Source organism: Spinacia oleracea, chromosome 3, assembly GCF_020520425.1.
Source record: "Spinacia oleracea cultivar Varoflay chromosome 3, BTI_SOV_V1, whole genome shotgun sequence".
Taxonomy (NCBI): domain Eukaryota; kingdom Viridiplantae; phylum Streptophyta; class Magnoliopsida; order Caryophyllales; family Amaranthaceae; genus Spinacia; species Spinacia oleracea.
The window spans coordinates 29,925,679-29,951,727 of NC_079489.1; the positions used below are offsets into that span (position 1 = coordinate 29,925,679).

Consider the following 26,049-nt stretch of genomic DNA (forward strand, 5'->3'; position numbering starts at 1 on the left):
GTAGCAATAGCTTTAGACTGTGCACGTCTAAAGTGACGGACAAACAAGAGTTGGGGTTCATGGTGGTAGCCCATGGACTTTTTCTCGGACCGGATTGATCATCGTGTCCTATTTTTATCCAAACGTTCCTCGATATCGCAGGTCACTGAGGTTACGGAGTCGCGCCCGTACCTCATCTTCCTTAGTGAAGCCTCTAGCTAGGAAACTCGGTCCATTGTCTATTTCAATTAAAATAATATTATTGTTATAAAAGTTCTAGTCCAGTCTAGCCTAGTCTAGTCAAGTGTGATCTTCAAATTAATATGTTTTGCCTGCCCTTATTTATGTTTTATTAGTATCATGTTAGGATTGATCGTTTAATATAATCATATTAGGATTATTATTGATTTAGTATGTAGTACTCAGCTTTGCTGATTACGTGCTTTGTTTGTGTGTGTTGATCATGGCTATGCCTTATTGATCCTGTGATGACCCATTTTGGTGAGCAGTCTCTAAGGATCAATAAGCGTTGCCATCTACAGGTTTGAAGATGATGCATCATTGGGATCGGGATTAGAGAGCTTGTATTTAGTTTTGTTTGCTAAGTGACTTGGTTTGTTAATTTGGACTTGAAACTTGTCGTACTATTTATATTTCTTTATTTTCGTTGATTGGTTTTTGGATTTAATATGTAATCGATTATTTATAAACCCAAAAGTTAGTTTTATGTTTTCCGCTGCAAAATTCTGAATAAGCCGATACGTTTTCACACGGGCGATAATGCCTTGATAATTCTGTACGTTTTATGTTAAAAAGTTATTTTAGAAAAGAGAGAATTGTCGGGGTGTTACAGATCGCCCAAGATATATCCGCAGAGTAGAGATTGGGGGTTCGGGGGACATTTACTAATACGGGGAGTGCCCAACATTAGCCATGCGTCAGTCCTTAATTACTAGTCTAAAACACCATAACGAATAACAACAAAGGGACATGCGTTATAACTACATTGCTAATTTGAGTTGATTTTAATGCACAAATAATAACTAAACAATGTATCGAATATCACTTACTAAATGAGCTGAAAGGTTATTGGGACATCTATAAAATATACTAAAAGAGAGGAAATCAATGTGGTGATGACAAATGTCACTACATGATTCGCCTCTCTCTTAAATTAAAAAAAGGTAAATAAAATCAATAATCTAAATTTAAGTTGTCTTATTTAAGGAAAAATGTGCACTAAAGAAAATATTATTGTTTTTCAATATAAATCTTAAAGATTCTGTTGATAATAAACATCCTAAAAATACTAAATAAAAATAGAAAATAGAAAAAACATAGATAAGTTAATATTCTATTCCCGTGCTTATGTAAATGACATGTAAATAGAGCTTATAATCTAATTAAATTATATCGTAATAAGATTGTTTATGTGCAACTGCCTATATGTTGCAAGTTATGCCTATATATTAAATTGTAATTTTTTTTTTTTACATATAAATTGTCAATATTCAATATTAATATTTAGATTCTATTACGTGCTTATGTAAACAGAGAGGGGAGAGAAAAAGAGAGCAGATGTCTGATAAATATCAATTTAATATATAGGCAATTTAACCATGCTTATGTTAAACACTCTTACGATTAGAGAATAGAGTTTAATACTCTTGCGATACAATTTAATTAAACTACAATCGTTACATAAAGTGTTTATTAACATAAGGAATGTTTAGAATATGTATGTACTTAAATCAATAAATGACATTCTTATTCTCCTTGATCTAATTATTTCACACTTGTAAATATTTCGTAGTTTTGTTGTAATTATTTCACACTTAGAACATGCTTCATAGTATCGCCTTGATTTAAGTATGTACTACAGTATTTTTTTTGTTCTACAAATATAAATTAAAATTATTAAAAGAAAGATGAAGATAGAATCAAATATATCATAAGCACATATTTTGTATTAAAAGAAAGATGAAGATAGAATCAATACGGAGTATATTGTACGAATATAATATAAGGATCTTAATTTTAAAAAGACATATTTTATAGACTTGCATATAAATTGAAGTATTACTGATAAGTACATACTAATGAGTATCTATATGAAATGCAACAAACTTCCAAAAAATAAATTTCAACAACCTTTGACACAAATATTGTTTTTTCCATAAAACAATTATCTTATACAATATTATGGAAAACCTATATATTATCTTATATCAAAAAAATTGAACATGCAATATGTGTACTATGACGTATATTAATACTGAAATATTATAGCCACTATTATTGTATGGATAGCGAAATATGTTTTCATTACACAACATATAAATAGATTAGATGAAGAATATACTACTCAGTATCTATCAACCAAACAAAGCCCAAGTTTAAAAGGAATAAGAAAATATGTAAACGAACAATTTAATTGAAACTTAAACATATGTAAGGATAGCACATTATGTGATTCAAATTTTTAGCTATGTTTATATTGATATTTTTCTCTTTACCTCCTCTATAAGTTGTGTATCGCGAGACTATGTTGCAAGTTAAAAAATTAAGTATATGAAATTACCAATTGGATTTACAATTTTTTGTTGTATACAATAAATGGCATATTAAAAAAAGGACATAGAACGGGTTAGGATATGACTTATTCACATTTTAAAGAATATTTAAATCCCCTGTTATGAAAAGTAATTCAATTAATTCAAAATAGCGTAAGGGAAAATTGCATTGCTTTGTTGTTGGACATTCAAAAAATAAGTAAATAGGAGTGTTAAAGAGAATTTCAAAAATCCATATACATATTTGCAATTTTATTAATCTATTAATATATAAATTTCCATTATTACTCATTAAAGTAGATTGATTTTAATTTGTATATAAAGATGCATTGTTGTGGAGCTGACAAGTGTCACTATCTAATTGTATTGCTTTATTGTTGAACATTCAAAAAAAGAAGAAAATAGGAGTGCTAAATAGAATTTCATAGTCCATATTTATTAGGATAAATTATTTTTTACCACCTAAAAAAAATTAAAAATTGTTTTTTACCACCTAAAAACGAAAAAATTGAAGAAAACGTTATGTGGGGCAATTACTTGTGAGTTACTTCGACTTGACATCTCCTATTGTTCTATTGCTACCGCTTTGCATTTGCTACGCTATTATTCCAGCAAGGGCTGTAGTTTATTAATTAAAATGTAAACATCTTCACTATTACTCAATAAGTAGATTGATTTTAAATTAGTGCATAAATTGATATTAAATTTTTATCGTGAATCATGCAAGTGATATACTATCCTTGCATTAATGAACTATTTCATAAATGTAACTTAGTTATCTAACGCGGGAATGAAGGAAAGTTTTTGACCCTCAACATGATTGACTCCATCATTGATCCTAGGTGGCTAGGGATGGAGATAAATTTTGTGGGTTATGGGAATGAAAAATTTATCTGATGCGGGCGATGAGGTTATCCGTCGCGGGTAGGACCTGACAGCTTCAATTATCCTTTATCTAATTGATTATAAGTATATCAATATTTTTTTTAATACTAACGTACATATTATAATTTTGCACATTTACTCGATCACCTAATCATATAACTAAGTTGCCAAACACTCTAGAACAGAGTTTTAAAATTCAAAACTCTTATACCAAAAAAAAAATTGTCGGACCAAGGGTGAGCTTGAGGCGGGTGCACATTTCAGGGTGGGTGAAGGAGCGGGATGAGTTTTATTTTGTGTCCCGCGAGGGTGGGATCGAGATTGTGTTTGAGATGAGGATGAGTATCATCTTTATCGTGGATGGCGAGGATAGGAACAAGATAAGCAAGTACAGTTATGGAGAGACCAATCCTCCGCACTCGCCCCGCGTTGAAGTCATGTGTAGCTAAATAAACTAGATTGTGTAGGTGGGTGTTAAGTGATCGGGTATAAAGATACATGGTTTGTTGAGTATTAGGTGGATATGATTATCGAAGTAAATGATGGATGCAAATGACTTTAATTTTTGACACGGGTGATGAACATGGTGAAAATAATTTTATATACGTACCCTTTGTGATTTTTTTTTCTTAAATAAAATAAGAGACTGAACAGAGCCATAACATATCTATCCAGTAATAATTTTAGTTAGAAGAACATCTATAAACACTATTGATGACAATTGTCAATAACTATAATTTAGTTTTCCCATTCAAAATTAATCTAAATCGTGCATCGCACGGGTACTATACTAGTTTATATTACTAAGTCGAGTGACACAAGTGACAAATATTTTCTTAGATGAAAATAAGTGAACCACAATACACGTAGAATCAAAATACGTGATTAGTTTATTTTCAAAAAAAAAAAAAAATACGTGATTAGTTCATCTAAAGCAAGTTAGTACTAATTTATTTCAATTTTAATTTTAATTTTATAATAAAAAATAGAAAATTATTTAGAGACATGTGTAATTATTAAATATAAAGAGAGGACCTATCCTTGGGGTTGTCTAGGCATGGTAAAAGAAAGATTTTTGTGGATATCATAAGAAAAAAAGTGATAAAAAAAATGGAAAGAACTAAAAGGAATAAAATGAGTTGTATTATCCGTTCTATAATGATGTTCCATTTTAGGTTTGTAACACTATTCATAGTTGAAGAGGATCTTCTAAATCATTACCAATATACTACCCCCGTTTCAAAATGATCTTTATACTTTTCATTTTAGTTTGTTTCATAATGTTCTTTACACTGCTTTATTCTATTTTTTGACATGGATATTTACTACCTTATCCTTCTTACCCCCAATATTTACAATTTCCCACTCACTTTCCCTTACTTAATACTTTTTTTCTTACACCCACCCACTTTTTTACATATTTCTCTTACTTTATTCATATTTCATTATATTCAACCAACTTTTCTACTTTTATCTAGATATCCGTGCAAATAATAGCTGTAAATATCTTTATGAAACGGGGGTAGTATAATTAAAAAAAACCATATTCATGCGGGGCCTTGTTTGATTCATCTCAATGATTACTAACAATATCAAAACTTTATAATTTTTAATATTGTGTAATTGTAGATAAAAAACGATATAAAACGTGCGTTGACAAACGTGAAAAAAGAAACTGGAACATAATTATAGAACGGATGAAGTACAAAACTAAAATTAGTATAAAAATTATAAAAAATGAATTTGACATAACATATTATCATAACATTACCTTCTATAACACATCCAATGATAGAAAATGAAATATAATACAAAAAAACATGAAATAAAATAAAATGGGAAAAAAACACACTTGAAAGAATTAAATTGTTGAGATGTGGAATAAAAATAAAAATAAAAATAAATAAAAAATTAATTAAATGATGGGAACGAACAACCTATATTAGTTATTTTAATAGTGAAAATATATTCAAGTCTGAAAGATATTTAGATATGAGTAATTGGGGTTACTACATCAACTTTAGTTGTGATTTAATTCAAAAAGTAAATAAAATTTAATTATTTAAGGATTTAAGTTTAAGGAATTGACACTATTTTACTTTTGTCCTTATTTTAATTAGTCATTTAACTAAATAAGTCTACTTACGTTATGGGTGTTTTAATTTAGGGGTGAATTTAGTTACCCCAACAATAAATAAATGCATTTTTCAATCTATGATTTCAAATCTACTCTATATAAATTAATTTCTCGAACTAAATATTTAAATATTTAAATGCTTTTTTGTGATTAATATTATGTGAATTACATGATTTCCCCTTACATTTCACAAATAAAAAAAGTACCCCGTAATTTTTATAGAAACATTATGCATTAGTATGCATTTGTCATCTATAACAAAAAGAAGAATTTTGGTCTTAACCTAGACCCCCAAGTTTGTGTCAAGGAAGTTATAAGAATATGTTATTTATTTTTCTAATAATAAAGTGAAGACTCTTAGTTTTGTATAAAATACACATATATTTAATAACCTTTTAATTGCAAGTGGACATTTAAGATAAACCACAACGAGATAACATAATAAATTAACAAAGAACACTTTGATTGCATTTTCATCAAATAGATATGATTACGAAGTAAAATATTTGTTTTTCACCAAAAAAAAAAGATTGCTTATAATTACGTACCACTTAAAAGTCATTATTACTTTGAAAAAAATTTCATATAGATTTTACATCATTTAAATTTCTCACATATACATCCAGGATATGGATTTGCATAAAAATTTTCCTCTGCTCGTGGAGTAGGCCCAACTTGTCTAAAAGTAGGATCACTTATCCTTCCTTTGTGCAACTGCTTGACCTTGGAAGAAAATTCTTCCCAAGATAGATGTTTACTATCTAGTAGATCGATAAGCTTCACAAAATTCTTTCTGTAAATTGGTCAAATTAATAAATGAAAACATAAGTTAATAATGCAATTATATTAATATTGATTGTCATATGTATATTAAAATAAATGTAATATGACTTACATATCTGGGGTAAGAGTCTTCCGAAATCCTTCATATAACCTATTACCTTTTACTGCCTTTGCCATATGTCCATCATAAGTATAAATAAATACATCGCTCTCAACAGCAACCATGTAATCTACAGCAGCAAGTTTGTTACTATGACCTTGAAAAGATGTCCATTTATGTTCGATGGATAAACTTGTATGATCAAACAAGTTTGGATACTTTGAACGTAAAGGTTCAACACCACTGTGACTGTAAATTTCGCCAGCAACTATGTAAATTACGGTGTCATTTGGAATTTCCAATGCCTCGAAGAATATAGAAACCTCTCTTGGAGTCATTGGACATGCTCCTTCTAATCTCATTTGTTTACCATTTATACGTTTTTCCTTCCAATGTGTTGTGTGACGTCTCATACTTGTAAGATCCTTTGCCTCGTTGAAAGTTAAGTTGTGAGTACATGCCGTGAATGCTAGTATATCTTTCTCATACCTAACTTCAGTTATGACACCTTAAGTTTAAATATGTGGAATGAAAAATAAAATAACCAAGGAAACAAGTTTAGCAATAAACTCTGCTAAATATAGTGTTGATTATTAGATTTGGTGTGGCCAATAATTTTTTTATGGTTTTATGGTTTTCATTTCGTTTTAAACCCTTTATATTTTATACATATGGAATATTATAAAGTGTCAATTTTTTTTGCAATAATTATTTTATTTAAAATTAATAAAATATTTTCGTGTAAAAGAGAAAAAAATGGAAAAAACAGACACCACGCATTCCTTATTTTCGTTTCTTACATATAACTATATTAACACTATGAATAACATTTCATCCAATTGACATCAATCACAAACTTACTTCATCTAGTGTATGAATTCCATTTTATGAAGGCACGAAAAACCAAAAAAATTGATGGAATGATTAAGCGACATAAGTTTCATTATCGTACTTATAGTGTTGTTTTAACCATGTGTAAGACTCCGACTAAGATAATGTATCGTTATCTACTTTATACATATTTATGAAATGTATGATTGGTAGAGGGATTAATAGTGCAAAAAGAAGGTCATTGAATAATGAAGTAATGAAGATACAAATTCATATTTAGTTGAGAGTCAAGAATACTTTTAAAGTTAGAAAACTAGAATAAGAGCTTAATAAATTTATAAATTGCATCCTATGTATGTTTATGATAGACATATGTATAGCTCAAGATATGTATAATAAATTGTACTAATCAAACATATGTTTAGCTTATGTATATTTGTTAAAAACTTTCTTAATACCAGTAAAAACGGTATTCCAAAGAGAGTCTTTAGTAACAATATGTTTTTTAATCACCAAAAATAGTTCTAGTAAGTGTAAACAAGTTTTATTCATTAAATTTATTTTATTTTTAACAAATACCTTAATACCAAAGAAAAATAAAACAGGAAATAAATGAAAATCAATTTAATCAACAAAACAAAATTTTGATTTGTAAAAATCAATTTTAGTCAATAAAATATTAAAGTTCTGGAAAAATAAGATGGATACAAAAAGGCTTGGATATTCTTCAAGAATATAAATCCAACGTTACATGGCGCTAGTGGTAAAAATTAAAGTATAACACCCCTTAAAAGACTAATAGTTGGTATTAATTTAAAGTAAGTTTTAATTAGTAAGATAATTTATGTTTATTAAAAATCTATTTTTCTTATTAAAAATAAATATACCAAAAGAAAGATAACAATGGTACTCAGTAAAATTTGTTTTAATTATTATAAATAATCTCTATTTATAAGGGAACTCCTGAGATCAATTTAGTAATTGCACTTTTGGTGTCCCCTTATAGAATAGTCTATTATACCCTCGCTCACAATTGAATTAATAAAAAAATCTTGCCTTAAATTAAATCAAGATAAATTATATCATAATTGCCAATTTGGAAATAAATTAAATAAATTCAGCCATTTTTATGATTATTGCAATTATAGGTTAAGGTAAATTAGGGGACAACAACAATCTATGATTGGAGCATTATTATTGGTTGTAGTTGAATAGCTACTAATTATACAAATACAATATCACTTTCTTTTATAGTTACAATCTTACAATTATCACACACTTGGTGGATATATCTCAATCTATCATTTCATTTTAAAGTTTTCAATCTATCCCTTTTATTGCTTAATACTTTCAAATTTTTATTACTTTGTAGTAACTAAGCAAGTTCTTTATTTTCTGTTACAAATTTTTGTAGAAACTAAAAAGTTAGATGAAAACAATGTTCATATGTCAATTGCTACTCTGGTCTGTATAACATTTTTCACATTTTAATCGACCTTTCTACTACATTTTTTAAAATCATATGTTATTGTTAAAGCACTGATGCAACGGGGACTCTGGAAAAAAAGAAAACCATGTACTCCGTAGTACTAAATTATTTATGACTTAAAACTACAAGAAACATCTTTCAAAAGATATTGACAATATGACATTTTTTTTTTCTTTGATAGTGTCAATCTATCATATATAAAACCAGGAAAAGTATATGACCAAAGAAATTAAACTTTTCATAAATAAAAAAAATTAATTAATTATTTTATAAACCAAAATATTGATAAATAACATATATAACTTTTATTGACAACAAAATCACGTATAAATTAGGCTGTATATTTTAACGATTTTCTTAACTTTTCGACCATGCATTTGAGATGAAATCCTCCAATAGGTATTAAATCACTGATTAAAATACTTTCTGAAGAAAAATAAAGAGGTTGTCATTCTACGATAATAAATATTGATTTATTAATGTTAGTTTACATGAATTTAAAATCCACGCATGCATCGCGTGTATAAAACACTAGTTTCTAATAAGTAAAGATCAGTTTAAATGAATATATGTAATTGAAGTTTAGTAAAAATATGTTCAACAAACATACATAAGGTAAAAATTATTGGGCCAAATGTTTTTATGGTAATATATATTATGTTGGTCATAAATGTAAAAACAATTCTCTACACGTAAGTTAATATTTCTTAAAAAAAAATACTAAGTAATTTAACCAAGTTTTTGAAGTTTTTATTTGTGTGTGTGTGTCCATATATGAAAAAATTCTAGAAATACAATATGGGTCATATGAAAGGAAATAAACTTGCTATAGAGTACAATCTATATCTATATCTATCTATCTATCTATAACTATTACTAAAAGAAATACCGCTGACATCATCTTTTCCTCCAAACTATACACACGTCACTCTCTCCTTTAATATTTTCCCGCCCAAACTGCCTACATCCCTCACTTCTCTTTTGCGTCATTTCTATTCTTCGTTTACGCTTTCCAATATTTTTTAAAAATCACGCTGGTCAGTTACCAATTTATGGCTGTGACCATTGCTATTTCCTAGGATTTTTAGATCTACTGTTTCAATTTCCCTTGCTTTAAAAGTTTTTTATGGAAAAACCATGGAAGGAACCGAGAAGTTACTTATTCAATTTACTCCAATACTTGTAATTTTTTTGCTCAAATTCTTATTAGTTTTTCCTGTTTCTCGAACAAATTGCTATGATTGATTATGTATTTTTGATTTTCGGGTAGCTTAAACTTCGGATTGTTGCAGCTCTTGAACAACTCCAATGGCAGCTTTGGGTAATTAGAACTCCAAGTTTATTTCTCGAATGTGGGTAATCACGTTCTACCACTATGGAAATTGTACTATTTTGAATCTATTTGAATTCTGATTTATGTTTTATCAACTTTTTTTTCATTTGAAATCTTTTTTGTTTTTGTGAGTGAATTGGAGGATGGGATAAAAGTTCTTTCTATTTTGACATGGGTAAGTTTTTTAATTGGTAATCTTAAATTATAAGCAATTTTAATTTTAATTTTTGTAATATTCCTTCGATCTGAATTTTTTTGATTGAAAACATTGTAGGTGAAGATGAATAGCAGAAGATTCTGGCAAAGATATGAGGACGACGTTCTGAATAGGAATAACGACGAGGGCGGCTAAGTCGGCGGTAGCAAGGTGTGTCCATGTCGTCTGTAACGGTGTTTCCGGAATAAATTTGAGTTTTGATTGGATTTATCAATATACTCAGTAGTTTGCAGTAATTGGAGGAATTTTGATTGGATTTATCAATATAGTTTGAAGTGGGTTTGGACGGAATACATATTTAATATTTTGTTTCGAAGATGTATGAAACTTGAGATTATTTTACACTTATGTCGTTCCATTTAATTATTTAATACATCTATGCTTAATGAAGATAGGCTGGAGTATTTGTTTTCTATACTTCTCCAGATTTATGGTTGTCGTCTTCTGATGTATGGAGATTTTCTTGACTTCCTTCTCTTGGGTAATTCTTCTATGTCTCATTTGTCTCCCCTCCATAATTTTAATTTGTTGGACTTCAGAGTCCTTTTATCTCCTTCAATGGTTTAAGTACCCCTTTTTGTTTGTAATTTTCCTATGGTAGTCAGATATTCTAGATTAGATCCTAACCACCATAAAATGCACTGGAGCTATATTCTACTCCCTTTGATATATTTGTTTACTCTTCTTTGGAGAATATTGGCCTATATGTATATCAAAATTTTGATCCCATTGTGTTTCCTATTTTTTCTAAGGTAAGCATTTGAAGAACATCATACTAATAGTCTGATGTCTACGGGTAAACAAGTTCTTGCTTAGTAATGAGAAGATTTTTGAGTACTCTACTATATTTATTGATACTTTGACGAATAACCTAACTTACTGTGTGGAGCAAAACTAGGGAAGGAATATGTTTTTATAGTGCTATTGGACATTTGGACATATGCACGGGGTTGAGGTCCTTATTCAATTCAAGTCCATAATTGTGAGATTTTATCAAAGCTGGGTTGATGTTTTAACTGGTAGTAAGTTTGGCTTCAAGTTGTATAAAATAGCAAATCTAATGGGATTGCCCCACTTTTGTAAATAACTGTAAAGTGTATTATGCATTGTCAATTTGTTGCAATATAATTTTCTTCTTCATTTAAAGAATCGAATAGTTACAAATATCTTTAAAAACTTAAAAATCGTACATTGCACGGGCACTAACCTAGTAATAGATATAAATTTCTTCTCAAGAGAGTTATATATAACAACTAATTATTTTTGTTAAAGGCGATGGGTACATTAGATTAAGTGTGTGGGAGAGAAAAGGAAATAAATTTTTATTCTTTTATTTTCTTAAAATCATTCGACGTATTTAGTTAAATAAAAAATAATGATTCGTGCATACTTAACTGAAAAACAAAAGTAACTTCATTCAAAAATAAATATTGATGGAAAGTAGAAGATATTATAAATATAAAATCAACCAGAACTAAAAGAGATACATAATAACTTGAAAATTTTAGAGACCGACAATCCTAGCTATTCCCAATCTTCGTAAATCTCCCTACCTTAATTTACACTTGATGAGTATCTTTTTTCAAAATTGTTTCTTGTCACTTATAACTTGTTAAACGGTTTTTCTTTATCTTACAAAAATTGTTTTTCCTTTTCCTTCCTCTTCCTCTTCCTCTTCCTCTTCCTCTTCCTTGTTGGTCATTGTTGCCTATCTAGATCGATGTTTAACTAATTAAAAACTTATAATATAAGTCATATGTATTTCTGTTATTAGGGACTTCCCTAAAAGCAAGAGAGTTGTAATTCAATCATATTTCAGATAGTTAATAGAAGATGGGGTATATTTGTGACAATAGTTTCATATTTTCCTATAAACATTTCATAATTATATATTTGAAACGGTTAGTTTCATATTTCTCTATAAAAATATAAAATTTGGTCATTCCTAGAAATACCATGTAGATTTTTTTTTCGTGAATAAATGAGTGAAGAAAAGTAACATACCTCAAATGAAGTGCAATATAAGGATTATCGTTTCGTCGTAGACTCCTGATAAAATTGTTAGCAAGTAACTTAATTTCATTTGTGTATTCAAGAGCTTCGAACATCGCACGACATCGCAATCTTTGGATTGAGCCAGAAAGACCATTATTAGCAAGACGTGAGTTTGTCTGGCTAAAATGTATCACCTTGTATTTCTTGAGTAATCTTGACATCTCCCATTTATAATAATTAGCCTTGCACAAATTAGAATGATATTTTATATATTACTTTTATGACACTTTTATTATCTTTTTTATATATGTATTTAAGGAAATTATTTTTTCAAAATAAGATTAGATTTTATAGATTATCTTTCATTAACAAATGTAATTGTGGAGTTCATAATACTCCATGAATACTAGATATGTACTTATGAATAACAAAAGACATCAATCTCGAGTTCTACTACATATGGCAACAAATTGAAGAAAGTAATATAATATTGAAAAACTAAATTCATCAATAATAATATAGCTATAACTTTTACTTAAAAAAATCCAACGTTGATAATATGATAATAAATGTTGATGCAAACTTATTGACAAGAGGTTGGTTCTAATAATTGAAGTAATACATTGTTCTATGTAGTGCAATGCATGATATTTCTTGTATTTAATAATTAAATTAGTCAACTTACTTTAAAATATTGTACACTCAATTTTTAAAATTTGTTAAGAATAGTTTGTACTATTACAATTTAATATTAGATTTTTACAAGTATTTAATACTACACAGTAGATGGTAAGTTTTCTCTAAAATGGAATAAATATTTATAATATGTATTTATAATTACTACACTACAATAATTTAGATCTTTAACGACAACCTAATTACGACGGGTTAAAAATCCCGTCGCAAAAGCCTTTTGCGACGGGCTAACAACCAAACAATGACGGGAATAACCGTCGCAAATGTCTATTACGACGGTTTACGATGGATTTACGACGGGATTTCTATTAACGACGGCCCCCTTTTATGACGGGTTCACGACAGGAAATCCCGTCGTTAATCAACGATTATTGGCCTTTCGCGACGGGATTTCCCGTCGTTAATAGTACAATTTCTTGTAGTGCTAGTATGTATAATAAAATTAAAAATAAAAGAATATTAAGTATATTTACCAAAAAAGGGTAAGAAAATATAAGAAATAGAGATACAAATAAGAACTCTTTGATTGTATAAATTTATTAATGATTCAATTTAAACAAATTGATTTTGAAGAAAGAGAAAGGTAGGAATGCATTGATAATGGAGATATATCAAGATGTTTTTATGATAAAAATTACTCATTTGTTTGGATATCTAATTATATATATGTACGTGTCACACGCAATATTTCAACTATGTTGAGAACTCGAACATAATCCCAATTTCAAGAAATACATAAGTTATTCATTTACTTCACCAAAAAAACGAGTTACTCAATTTTTGGTAAATTGATACTTTTGGATATATTTTAAATAATTTTTTTTACATGACTAATGTGTTCATGTGAAAAGATATCGGAAGAAGATTGATATTTACACATATAGGTAAAGGGTGATTAATTCTTTCCATGTTAACACAAGGAGTTTAATTGATTAAAATATCAAGTTAATCTCATTCTCCTCTTGCAATATTTTATACATTTATCTTTTGATTAATTTCTTACATATTTCCAAAAATGAAAAATAAGGTTTACCATATGTCATTCATCACCTTTAGGATGTTTTCCATATTTACACTCCATTCATTGCTATTTTAAGTATTCGACTATATATATCAAAAATTATAATATTTTTCTTAAAGTTATGTTACTAAAAGTTAGGGGAAATTTAAAGGGAGATGAAAGCATCATTAACTTGGAAATATCGAAAATTGACTTAAAAAAACTGAACTGGAAAAGTATAAACGCCAGGTAACAAACACATTGTTCAAAACTAAGATAAAGTTATACCTTTGACCATGAAATTGGTGCTTTAACTAAGTATTTCCTTCTTTGAAACTCCGGTGGAATTTCTTCAACTATCTTAATATCATGTTTGAGGACCTCGATAAACCGCTCCCAGCTAAATATATCAGCAAATTCACTACAAAAATGATCAAGAAGTGATATATAAAAAGTCATATGTTAAAATTGGTACTCCCTCCGTCCCGGAATACTCGACCCGGTTTGACCGGCACAGAGTTTAAGGGACTTGAATTGACTTATTTAATTTAATAGGTAGTAATTGATAGTGGGGTATTATTTTAATGTAGTTAGTGGGAGGTGGGTTAAGAGGTGGGGTTGGGGAGAGTAGGGGTTGAATTTTTAATTACTTTTTGTATGGAGTAAGGGGTAGGTGGGTTAATAGGGGTGGAGTGAGAAATAATATAATATTGTTAGAATATTTCCATTTTTAGAAACAGGTCAAGTATTAAGGGACGGCCCGATAAGGAAAACATGTCAAGTATTCCGGGACGGAGGGAGTATTCAACTTTTGTTTCATGGGAATTTATTTATTTATAATTACTCTCCTAGTTCCATATAGACCTGGTTATCGGGCGGGGCGGGTCAGGGTCGGTGCGGGTCAAAAGAGGGTCGGGTATTGAAAGGGTCATTTTTAGCGGGTCGATAATGGGCGGGTCAAAAGCGGGTCGCGGGTCAATAGCGGGTCATTAGTGGGCGGGTCAATAAACGAGCAATGAAAAATGAAAAACAAAAGAGCCATGTGCAAGTACAAGTAAATACGAAGCTATACACGTAATTTTTTGCATCATTACTATTTTAATTTTCAAAATAATTGTAGTATAAGTTTGACCCTATAATGACCCTGTCCAATAAAGGCTCTGTCCAATAGGAGCCCTATTAACTTGACCCTAACCCTATATTCATTGGACTAACCTGTCCAATAACCAGGTCTAGTTCCATATATTCTTCACATATGTGTTATATATTGTCTTTAATACATTCTTTTGATCATTAAATTTTCGATTACTTATTTTCATTGAAAACTATGTAACAAGCTTTTTTTTCCTAATATCAAACACCAATTGGAGTTCAAATTTTAGACTTTTGGGTTTTTGATACTATTCACACAAGTTCCTTTGACTTATTTTTGTAATTTTTACTTAAGAAAAAAACATAGTCGTGGAAGGTCTTGTTAGATTCGTCTCAATAAATATTTTCTAAGTATCAACTTTTTACAATTTGTTCTTATCCATAATTGAAGATATTAATGTTTGAAATTGTGCATTGAAAAATGGACTAAATAATTGTGTCATTTAAATAAAAACAGAGTAAGTATATGAATAGTAAACGTGAAGAAAGTTATGAAATGGAGGAAGTATTAAATAAAAAATGTAATATTCATAAAATAATATGTACTACCTTCTCTACTTGAATATGTACCCATTTACCCTTCATGTGGTATAAATTAGAATTTTTACAATTTTTTTACCTATTATACCAGAAATTTTGCCAAATATAACCGCTAATAGTTGTCATTTTGTGGGTAACAATCTCAAATGTTTATTTTTGAAAATTACAATCTAAAAAGTAACACGACTTTTAAAATTGACCCCCATATTGGATACAGTAAAACGGAGACCTAGAGTGATGTCATAATTAATTTTTAATTCATTATTAAGACAATTAAATGCTTTAAGAATTAAATTTAAAATCAACTTCGGGGTTTGGGAGTTAATTTAATTGTTTTTTTTCAAAGTATTTATTGTGGTTATTAATCAAATTATTTTTAACTCACTATTAGAGAAATTAAAAGTTTTTAAAAATCCAATTCAAGTTTTTGGGAGTTAATTTAATTGGTTTTTAAAAAAAATTTAAAGCATTTAATTGCATTAATAATGTGTTAAAATATAATAATGGCATCACTTCAGTCATCATTTTTGGGTATCCAACTCAATGTTGTAGTTTTAATGGTTCATGATGTAATTTGCAAAAAAATACAAGTTTGAGGTTGTAGTAACACCTTTTTTCAGTTGTATTTGGCAAATTTTCCCTTATATACCAAAAAAAAAACTTCCTCCGCTCATTTTGCACCATTGTTGACTTTGCGCTTTCCAACACATGACTTTGATTCTTAATATCTCGAATTATATATAAGTAAAAGTCATATAAAAAAATATTAGAAAATATATATCGATACGAATCTAACCAAATCGCACATGTCTACAATTTTTCTTAAGCATTAATCACAAAAGAGGGTCAAAGAGCTAGTGTGAATAGAGTAAAAATCCAAATAGTGCAATATTTAAGAAACGAATAAGAATTAGTATTACAAATTGTGATACTTTTAGATTCATTTAAATGTGAAGTTTCATAATACTATACCAATTTTTTACATTTTCTAAAAATAGGTAAGTATGGATTCACTAATAAAATGTGTGAATTAGAGATCGTGTAAATTGTAAATTAGTACGAGTACATCTTTCAGGAACTGGTGTAATTTTCCATTAAACACATGATCATATTGATTTAAAAGAAATATTCAATAAAAAAACTCCTTTATAGAAGAGTCAATAACTCTTAAGTCCATTTGCCAAAAATAACTTTATTCGTATATGTTTTCATTAATTTAATTTTAAAAGAAAAAAAACCTAGTAAAAGTTAATATACTTAAAAGTTATTACATGACTTTGATTAAAAAAATATAGGAACTTGTAACATAATCGAGAATTTTTCAAAACTATGATAATTTCATAATCGAGAAGTTTTCAAAACTATGATAATTTCATTAACGACATGGTTTTTAATATGTATTCACTTATTTTTTTTTATATATTGGTTTAAAAAATAGTGCTCAAAGTTATTACATGAATAATATAAAAGTAAAATTTTTACACATTCTAAGCGACAAATGATTAATTAACTTGTCATCTTATGCTTTAGAATTCTTTTTTTTAAAGACAAAATTACTACTTATTGAACAAGTGACATTTTGGTGGAATTTTTATTGCAAAGACCATACTGGACCTAAACTATAGGTGATTATTTATGGGCCTGATCTGAAAATGGGTCCATCAATGTCTTCTTTTGCAGGCTTCACATCTTACCCATACCCACCTATTGAATGGGTCATGCTACTAATGGACGTACAAATATTTATATGTTTGACAAAAAATATTTTAATATTTTAATATTTATGGTTTGAAAAGAATATTTTGTTTTAATTAGTTCTAAAATTTTGAGTCCCATTAAATAAGACAAAGTAAAAGTTAAAACCTTGAGATGTTCTTGTAAGAATTTTATAAAGAAGCTAGCTATTTAGTCTCAAACTAGTTACCAGCTACGTGCGTTGCACGTGTAAAACATAACTATATTTTATAAATAACGATGATACTTATAATGTTATAGTATAATCGTATGACAAATTTTCATGTTTACATTAATAAAGGACGCAATCCCGAAAGTATAACAAAATACACATTTACATAGTCATACGTAACCAATTATATTGGAGTTTTCTATAAAAAATAATAAGGGCGGGACAAAAATACACATTTACATAGTCATATTAAAATTTTTCTACTTTTTTTTGAAACATTTTAACAGATTATATAAGTTAAATATTTTAGTTTTCAATTTAAATCATGACATATAAGAATGACATGTTATCATTGTGACACGGCTTAAAGGTCGCATATTGAGACCTTTACAATTTTCGAAACTATATAGTACTCCGTACAAAGCATCCCAACAACCAATCTCAAGAAAATAGACATGTGGATGGGAATTGGCAGTTGTCAAGGATCATGCAAAAGTAGATATGTCTTCTATTTTGTGATGAGAGATATGTCTTGATTGTAATAACAAGCCAACATTTGGGGTATAAATAGAATAAAAAGTTACGCAAAATGGTGGGTTGAAGGGGCTGTTTATATAAGAATGGATAGAAAAGTTAATAGTTAGTTAAGATGGTAGTAAGAGTTGTCATCGACGCTTGAGGTCGGGGTTTCGAACCTCATTTTATTGATTTTTGGATGTTCATTTCATTACATGACTTAACACTTGGTGAGTGGATGATGTGGCGTAATGGAGAGTATAATAGCTCTATTTTAAGGTGCTTTTAATTAAGGGTTATTTATATTTTATCAGCATAATATAATTTTGATTTCCTTATGATAAAATGAATAAAGAGCTTAAACCAAATTTGACTTTTGTTTAGCAAAAATGTGAAATGACAATTTTTTCCTTGTGTTTCCAAATTGATTAGTTAATTACTCATATAACATCTTACATGTTTCGTGTCAAGTAGATGAGGAGCCAAGGTTATGCATTTTTGATTTTTTGTCAATCCCTCACTCTTCCACATCATTATTTGATTAAATCATCTAATTAGTCTTATCAAATTGTAAGCCCAAAAATGAGAAAACCCAAACATAATACTCTCCTATACCGTTGTTGTTTCTATTTTCCTCCATACCTCCATCATGCGTTCATTTGTGGCTAATTCTTCCTTGATGAAAGTTTTAATCCTTGAAAAGTTAATTAGTTTAGCCTCAAGAATCGTTTAATTAGTGTAGCGGAAATTGATATGTCTCACCACACTGTGCAAGCATCAAAGGATTTTTTCTCCACCTTATGGTCACTTCAGATTCCACCGAAGGGGGAAACTTTCTTGTGGAAAGTCCTAATGGGAAGTCTTGTTGTGTGTGTTAAGCTTAGTGCAAGGGGTATTCACACTGACACTGTTTGCTTGCATTGTGGTCCTAATGATGAGGACCAACAACATTTATTTTGACTGTGTTCACTAGCTCAACAGGTTTAGATGAGTGAATCTTTGTGTGTATTCACACAAATTTTGATGAAAATATTTTCTTTCAGGATTGGATTCTTAATTATATCTGTATTTTTATTAGCTCGGGTGGGAAAAATGGAAATAGAATGACTTACTTTATCAGTACTTTGTGGGCCTTGTGTATTACGAGAAGTAACAGAATTTTCCGTGGCTAGCTTGCGGATATGGGTTTGGTTTTTACCCATGTGGAAGGAGCAATAGAAAAGTTTAAAATCTTTACCAAAGTTCGACAACATGAGCAACTTTTGGCAAGGATCAAGGTCAACAAAGACGGTCCGTAACCCGGGTTTTGGAAAGTGGAATTAGGTAGAAATGTGAATGTCCAAATAAGTTCTCATGTGTAGGTTGATGCAGCTTGGAAAAAAGGAGAATAATCGAGCAGGAATGGGATAGTCTTTGGAAGTCATGACTGGTGACCCCTTACATATAACAAAAGGGTGCAGCTGGAGAATGACCCATTCAGCTGCTCAAGCAGAGACTTTACCATGTTTACATGGAATGAAGTGGGCTAAGGACAATTCTATTAACTCTTTCGTAATAATGACAGACTCATCGGTGTTGGTTACTAATTTAGAGCATCAACGGACGCAAGATGCTCAATAGGAATGGATAATGGACATAATCCGAAAATGTGGTAAGTTCTTTAGTCGATGCGTTGAGCACAAGGTACGTCGCGATCAAGTCCAGAAAGCGCATAATCTAGCCAAGAATGTTGTTCAATAGAGCTTTGCACGGGTTTTGTAATTCTTCCTCTACCTTTTGTAATTCTCAAAAAAAAAAAAAATGAATTGTTTAATTAAGAGTTGTATTCTAGGAGATACTCCCTCTGCAAATTGAGTGTTGTTGTTGTTGTTGTTGTTCACCACCTTCTGTTCCTCCTGTTTTGCGATCTTATGATCATGTTTAGTTTATGCTTCCTCGATAAAAGTTATAGGTACCTATGAGTCGATGAATTTAGACTCAAGAATCACTCAATTCAGATTTTTGAGGTAGGATATATGACCTTCGGGAAGTAGTTGTTGCTGCTCTCTTTCTCTCCGTTTCTCACTTCTCTTTTGGGTTTTAATTACTAAAGTGAAAAAGTTGATTTGTGAAGGTATATTTCATAAGCTTAAGTTATCTTACTTATATTGTGAAATTGATTTTTTTTTATGGTCGAAAATTATATTTATTGGTTAAAAAAGCATTGTATTTGGTAAAAGAATTTTCTCGTTAAGGAATGATTTTAATTGGGTCTTTCTTGTCATTGTTATTGGAGGTGACTAGATTATGGAGAATGAACATGTTGTTATTGGAGGTGAATAGATTATGGAGAATGACCATGTTGTTATTGGAGGCGATTAAGTTATGGAGAATGACCATGGAGTTATCGTATTATAGAATATGGAGTATGAAAGTTTGATTTGGGTTAAGGAGTATCGAAAGAGACTATCATATGAGAGGTAACTTTTATGTTCGTAAAATTACTTGTGCCCTTGTGTGTGTGAAAGTTATTATTTTTATGATCATATATCCATGACCATGAATATCATGAGTTGCATTTGTATTGAAATGTTGTTTAAGTTGATTAGTATTGTGATAGTTAATCATGGAATTGTTCGGAAATATATTTATGTATTGTAACATATTTTGAAATGATATTTTAAAATAAATATTTATTTTGATGGCACTGGATTATGAGCGGGATATGGAAAAATGGGCAAGTTACATGTGGAGGAAAGATCCTAAAATTTAAGTTAAGACCGGAACGGTCGAATATGTGTGACAAGCTGTGTTTTGTGATAAGTAACATTTGTGTCCAAAGCTTATTCTTGCCACTGATTTGTGAAGGAAATTATCAATGCCGGCTATACGTTTTCAAATAGAACCAAATTCTATTTCCGAACAATGCTAATTTATGTTATGAAAACTCTTTTGGTAAAATGCTTTTGGAAATTTAAATATAGGTCGGTCGTACTTGTGATAGTGAAATGATTTTGACGGGCTGAAGTAGAGGTTACGAGTTTTCCACTCATTTTGAAATTTTGTTTGTTTTGTATTCTTCTCTCTGTTAAAAGGTATTAGTGGAGCACAAGATGCCTTCAAATGGAGCTTGATTGTAGTTAAGGGATTATAAATTATGGATTTTAAATTAAGGTTGTATTCATATGTGAGATAGTTTGTGAATTATATGTGAGTTTAAGAACGTAAAATTAAAGGTTTATGTTTATTCAAGGATTATTATTTCTAGTTATTTAAGGTTGTTTTTGTGGGTCCATAAACCCACAAGTCCAAGATCGAGTTTAAGATTAAGGCTAATTTTTCCGCCGCATGTTAAGAGTTAATTGTAATCATTAAGGGTTAAGCGTTCTTTATTAGCAACTCGAAAGAGCGGCCTATTACAGAGAGAGTACTACATGGCACATAGACATTTTTCACAACGCCATTTAATATATTATTATAGATATTAAAACGAATAATGAGACTAAAATGAAGTCTCTTGTTCTTTACTGATAAATCTTAGTACTAAATTGTCATTGCATTTAAATTGATCTCATCTCATTATTTTTTTTGCCAGTAATAGAAAATGTTGTTTTAATATGAAATCTAGATTGGTACATCTCCATATAAAGAAATCCACAATGTGAATTTTAGAGTAATTAGTGTTGATATAAAAATTTAAAAAAAAGGGGGGGAAGCATAGAAGGTTGAATTATTTTTTAAAATAATGAGGAGAAATGTTGCCTAGTACCATAATTATAGAGATTTAAGAATATTAACCTTTTGTCTTTCCAATATGAGTTATGATCAAGTTTTGGTCTCACTAAAGTTGCATTCATGAGGTATGCTACGGCTACCATGTCGCTAATCTGGAAATTCAAAGCAAAAAGTCACATAAAACTAATCTATTCTAAAATTATAAAAATAAATTAAAGTAAGTTAGTTAATGAAAATGAAAACGAAAACATTAGTGTATAATACATACCCCAACTCTCATTTGATTTAGACCACCATTTGCCGTTATTATAATGTATCCATTTGTTGCATTTTTTGTTCCTAAAAATTAAAGGTATTGGGAAATAACAATAATAAGTAACTCAATGCATGAAAGGATGTCTAGAGAAACAAATGGAAAAAGGGCAAGTACCAATGAGAATTAAGTAACATTTGCAGCATTTAAAAGTAAACAACAAACATTAAACTCATTGATAATTCCATGAGTGATAGGTTGAGATTTGTTTCTTCCTTTATGACACTCCAACATTAAGCCCATATCAGATGTTAATCTCATTTTATAGACTTAAGTTTCTCATCAGTTACTAGATTTTTTTTGTACATATAATGTGACCCTTCTTATGTTGTGACCCCTTTAGAAACTTGTTGATCCGAATAACATAAATATCAGACATAATGTCATAAGAATGAGACTCGTTTTCCTAAATATGAAACAATAGTACTACTTACAAATAAGACTACCAATGATGTCTTGGCCTAGTGGTTAAGATTGAGGGTCTGTGTACAATAGGTCTCAGGTTCGAATCCCCCCGCCCCCATTTGTAATTTATATTGCCCTAGTGGCTCATTCGCACCAAAAAAAAAACTTACAAATAAGACTCATGGTTAAAAATTTATGCTTATTAGATAATGAGAACATTGCATATAACAAGCCTTTTATAAATGATTGCAAATGAGAATCAAAGGTTTTGAAATACGTAATTTATCAATTAACGCTTAGAAATAAAATAAAATTTTGAAAACTAGGATTGGGGAAAAGGTCAAGAGATCTCCATCCTCAAAGTATGCCTACTAGTGTCCTATATAGTAGGATTGAACCCTCAAGCATTAGGTTGGAATGTGCTACAAGAAACTCAAGATTAGTTTGGTTAAGGCAAATTACCAAAACTTCATGTTAATAAATTTAAATTTGGAGTGTCTTTAAATTAATTAATATAATTATTTATAATTAATTCAAGGTATGTGTGATATAGTTAAAACAAAACTTAAATTATGGAAAATATTCAAACCTTATATTGTGATTATAATAATATTTACTTTATGTTATTTTATTAATTTGTAAGATAAAAAAACTGTAGTATAAATATAAATAAAGTTGTTTTAAGAACGATTGTAACGTTAAACATTTAACCTAGTAATAAAATCACATTTATATTTTTAATTTTAAATCGTAAGAAAATAATATTAGAGCAGGTCTATATCACATTTGAAAAACAATTTCAAATCACATTAGATCAAGATAATTAAGGTGAACTGAAATAGCTAAATTGGTAAAAAAACCTTCTTCATAACGAAACGTAGTAACTTTGTGTTTTTATCCTTTAAGTTGCGGGCTTGCATATATAATATTTAATACTTGAACATGTTGTTTACAACTTCATTCTAATCCCAAAATATTGGCTTATGTATTAACTCTCTATATTGAAAATTTATCCAACGTAAATAGGCATAATTTATTATATTCATGAGTGTTAGGTATAAAAAGTCGAGCATATCATTTTTTATAGGAGAAATATTTTAGGTTCTTCAATATATACAAGACGACAACTATTGTTAATTACTACCATATTCATGTTTTCTTATCTTATCTCTTATTTATTTCCTTTCTCCCACTATGTTTTGATATGTACTTTTAGGAATTTTTCTTGTTTAAGAAAATATAAAATTCATGGCGATCGAGAAGATGAGAGAGAGAAAATAATGGGTTGTTGAAGAAGATTAATGTCTCATGTATTTAACAAGTGAGAATAGATGGAACTGCAGGGGATTCAATGATCCAGAATTGCCTAAACTGCAGTATGTGTTATGGTTAATGTCTGTTTATCAACCTATGTTTTTGTTTTTGATGGAAACTAAGTCTTCAGTTGATAGGGTAGTTAAGTTGTTTAGTTGTACTCAGCCTTCTTTCTTTTGTGGTGTAGACTCCGTTGGAGCCAGTGGGGGCTAGTTGTCTTAGGTTGGGGTTCTCTTCTGGTAGATTGTGTTGTGAAAACCTCTAACTTAATTATGTGTGATGTACATCAAGTTAATGAAGCTAATATATCAGTAATCTTTTGCTACCGGGCGCCCAAGGTAGAGGACCGAAAACAAGTGTGGGATGATTTAATTCCTATAACTAGGTTTAATCCAAAATCTTTGGTTATAGGAGATATTAATCAAATTGAATACTCCTCCGATAAATTGGGTGGTTCTGAAACAATAAAGGGTGGGATGAGTTTAATGATTGACGACTAAACACTAATCTCCTAGACGTCCCTTTCTCTGGTCCAAAATATACCTGGTCAAATAAAAGGGAAGCAAACAGATTAATCCTGGAGCGTCTAGATAGGGCCTACATGTCAAACTCGTGGTTCATTAAATTTCCAGATAGTCGTATTATAAATCAGCCAATTGTAGCCTCAGATCATGCTGCTATTATTTTTGATAACTCCGCCTTATCTAAGCGTACTTCTAGACCTTACCAAATAGAAAATTGGTGTTTGCTCTTTGAGGATATTCGTAGGATAATAAGGGATGAATGGATGGCTGCAAATTTAGGTTCTCCCATGTTTGTTCTCTCTAGAAAGCTGGTTTCGTTGAGACCTAAACTCAGGAGCTGGTGTTTGAATAATAAACAATTCTGGGGTATAAACTGGCATGAGATCTTGGATTCCCTATCTCACCAAGGGTCTTCAGTTCACAATAATTTTCAAGGGGCTAAGTATATTACCAAAGTGAATGAAGCATTCTCTCATGCATCGATAAAAAATTCTTTTTGGAAGCAGCGAATGAAAGAAAAATGGATGGCCAAAGGAGACTTACCTACCCCCCTTCTTTTCTCAAAGGTTAAACAACGTCAAAAAAAGAATGAAATTTTATCAATTAAAGACCAGGATGGGGCCTGAAGATATGGCCAACAACAGGTTCAGGAGGTCGTTGTTGAAAATCTGAAAGGTGTTTTTCGTTCGGATTTTTTAGGGCAACATCATTTTACCGATACGAACCTTGTTCTGCGTGAGATGGACCTCCCTCAGCTTTCAGAAAGAAACAAAACTATGCTGGTTCGTCCTTTCTTGGATAATGAGATTCGTTCGGCAATGTTTTCTATTGGTAACTCTAAGTCTCCGGGGCCAGATGGGTATTCATCAGCTTTCTTTAAAGAAAATTGGGAGGTTGTGGCTCAGAGCGTGTGCAAGGCTGTGAGGAGCTTCATCGAGACGGGTTTTCTTCTAAAGGAGTGGAACCATTTGCTTTTAGTCTTGTTGCCAAAGCAGGAACTGCCGGAAGAGGTAGGGCATTTAAGACCTATAAGTTTATGTAATACAGTGTATAAATGGGCTTCGAAATGTATGGCAAAGCGACTGAAGGCCGTTCTGCCTGATATTATATCTCTGTCACACCACGCCTTTATTTCTGGTAGGCATATGACGGATAATATTCTGCTAAGTCACGAGCTGGTTGATATAAAAAAAAAAAAAAAGGGGGGGGGGCTTGCCTCTGGCTGTGGTTAAAATCGATATGAGTAAGGCTTACGATAGAGTTCATTGGGATTTTCTTCTGCGTACTCTCAGAGCTTATGGTTTTCCCCCTCATTGGGTCCAGCTTATAAGTCAATGCATCTCCACAGTATCGTACAAAGTTCTTCTCAATGGCCAGATCTCGGACCAGTTCAAGCCAACTTGTGGGATTAGGCAAGGCGATCCTCTTTCTCCTTACTTATTCCTTTTTTGTATGGACATCTTGTCTCGTATGTTGCAGCTAGGATCAGAGATAGGACACTTCAAGGGAATCAAAGTCACGCGTGGTTGCCCAGAGATATCCCATTTTTTTTTTGCAGATGATGCAATGCTCTTCTTCCACGCTAACCCCTCGAGCTGTGCCAACTTGAGAGGTATAATATCGCTTTTCAGCCAGATTTCAGGTCAG

At 30.2% G+C, this 26,049-nt stretch overlaps 1 protein-coding gene across 2 annotated transcripts in view; it reads right to left on the reverse strand.

Moving 5' to 3' along the window:
* Nucleotides 1-6,027: 6,027 nt before the first annotated feature.
* The window catches only part of LOC110788825 (O-fucosyltransferase 19), a 45,432-nt gene continuing 25,410 nt past the window's right edge, over nt 6,028-26,049 (reverse strand). For both annotated transcript variants that reach the window (XM_056840033.1, XM_056840034.1), the window contains exons 3-8: nt 22,115-22,185; nt 21,910-21,998; nt 14,307-14,439; nt 12,332-12,564; nt 6,470-6,946; nt 6,028-6,367 (exon numbers count right to left, since the gene is read on the reverse strand). In XM_056840033.1, coding sequence (XP_056696011.1) covers nt 6,172-6,367; nt 6,470-6,946; nt 12,332-12,564; nt 14,307-14,439; nt 21,910-21,998; nt 22,115-22,185 — 1,199 coding nt within the window. In that variant the 3' untranslated portion in view covers nt 6,028-6,171. The remainder of the gene's footprint in view (nt 6,368-6,469; nt 6,947-12,331; nt 12,565-14,306; nt 14,440-21,909; nt 21,999-22,114; nt 22,186-26,049) is intronic.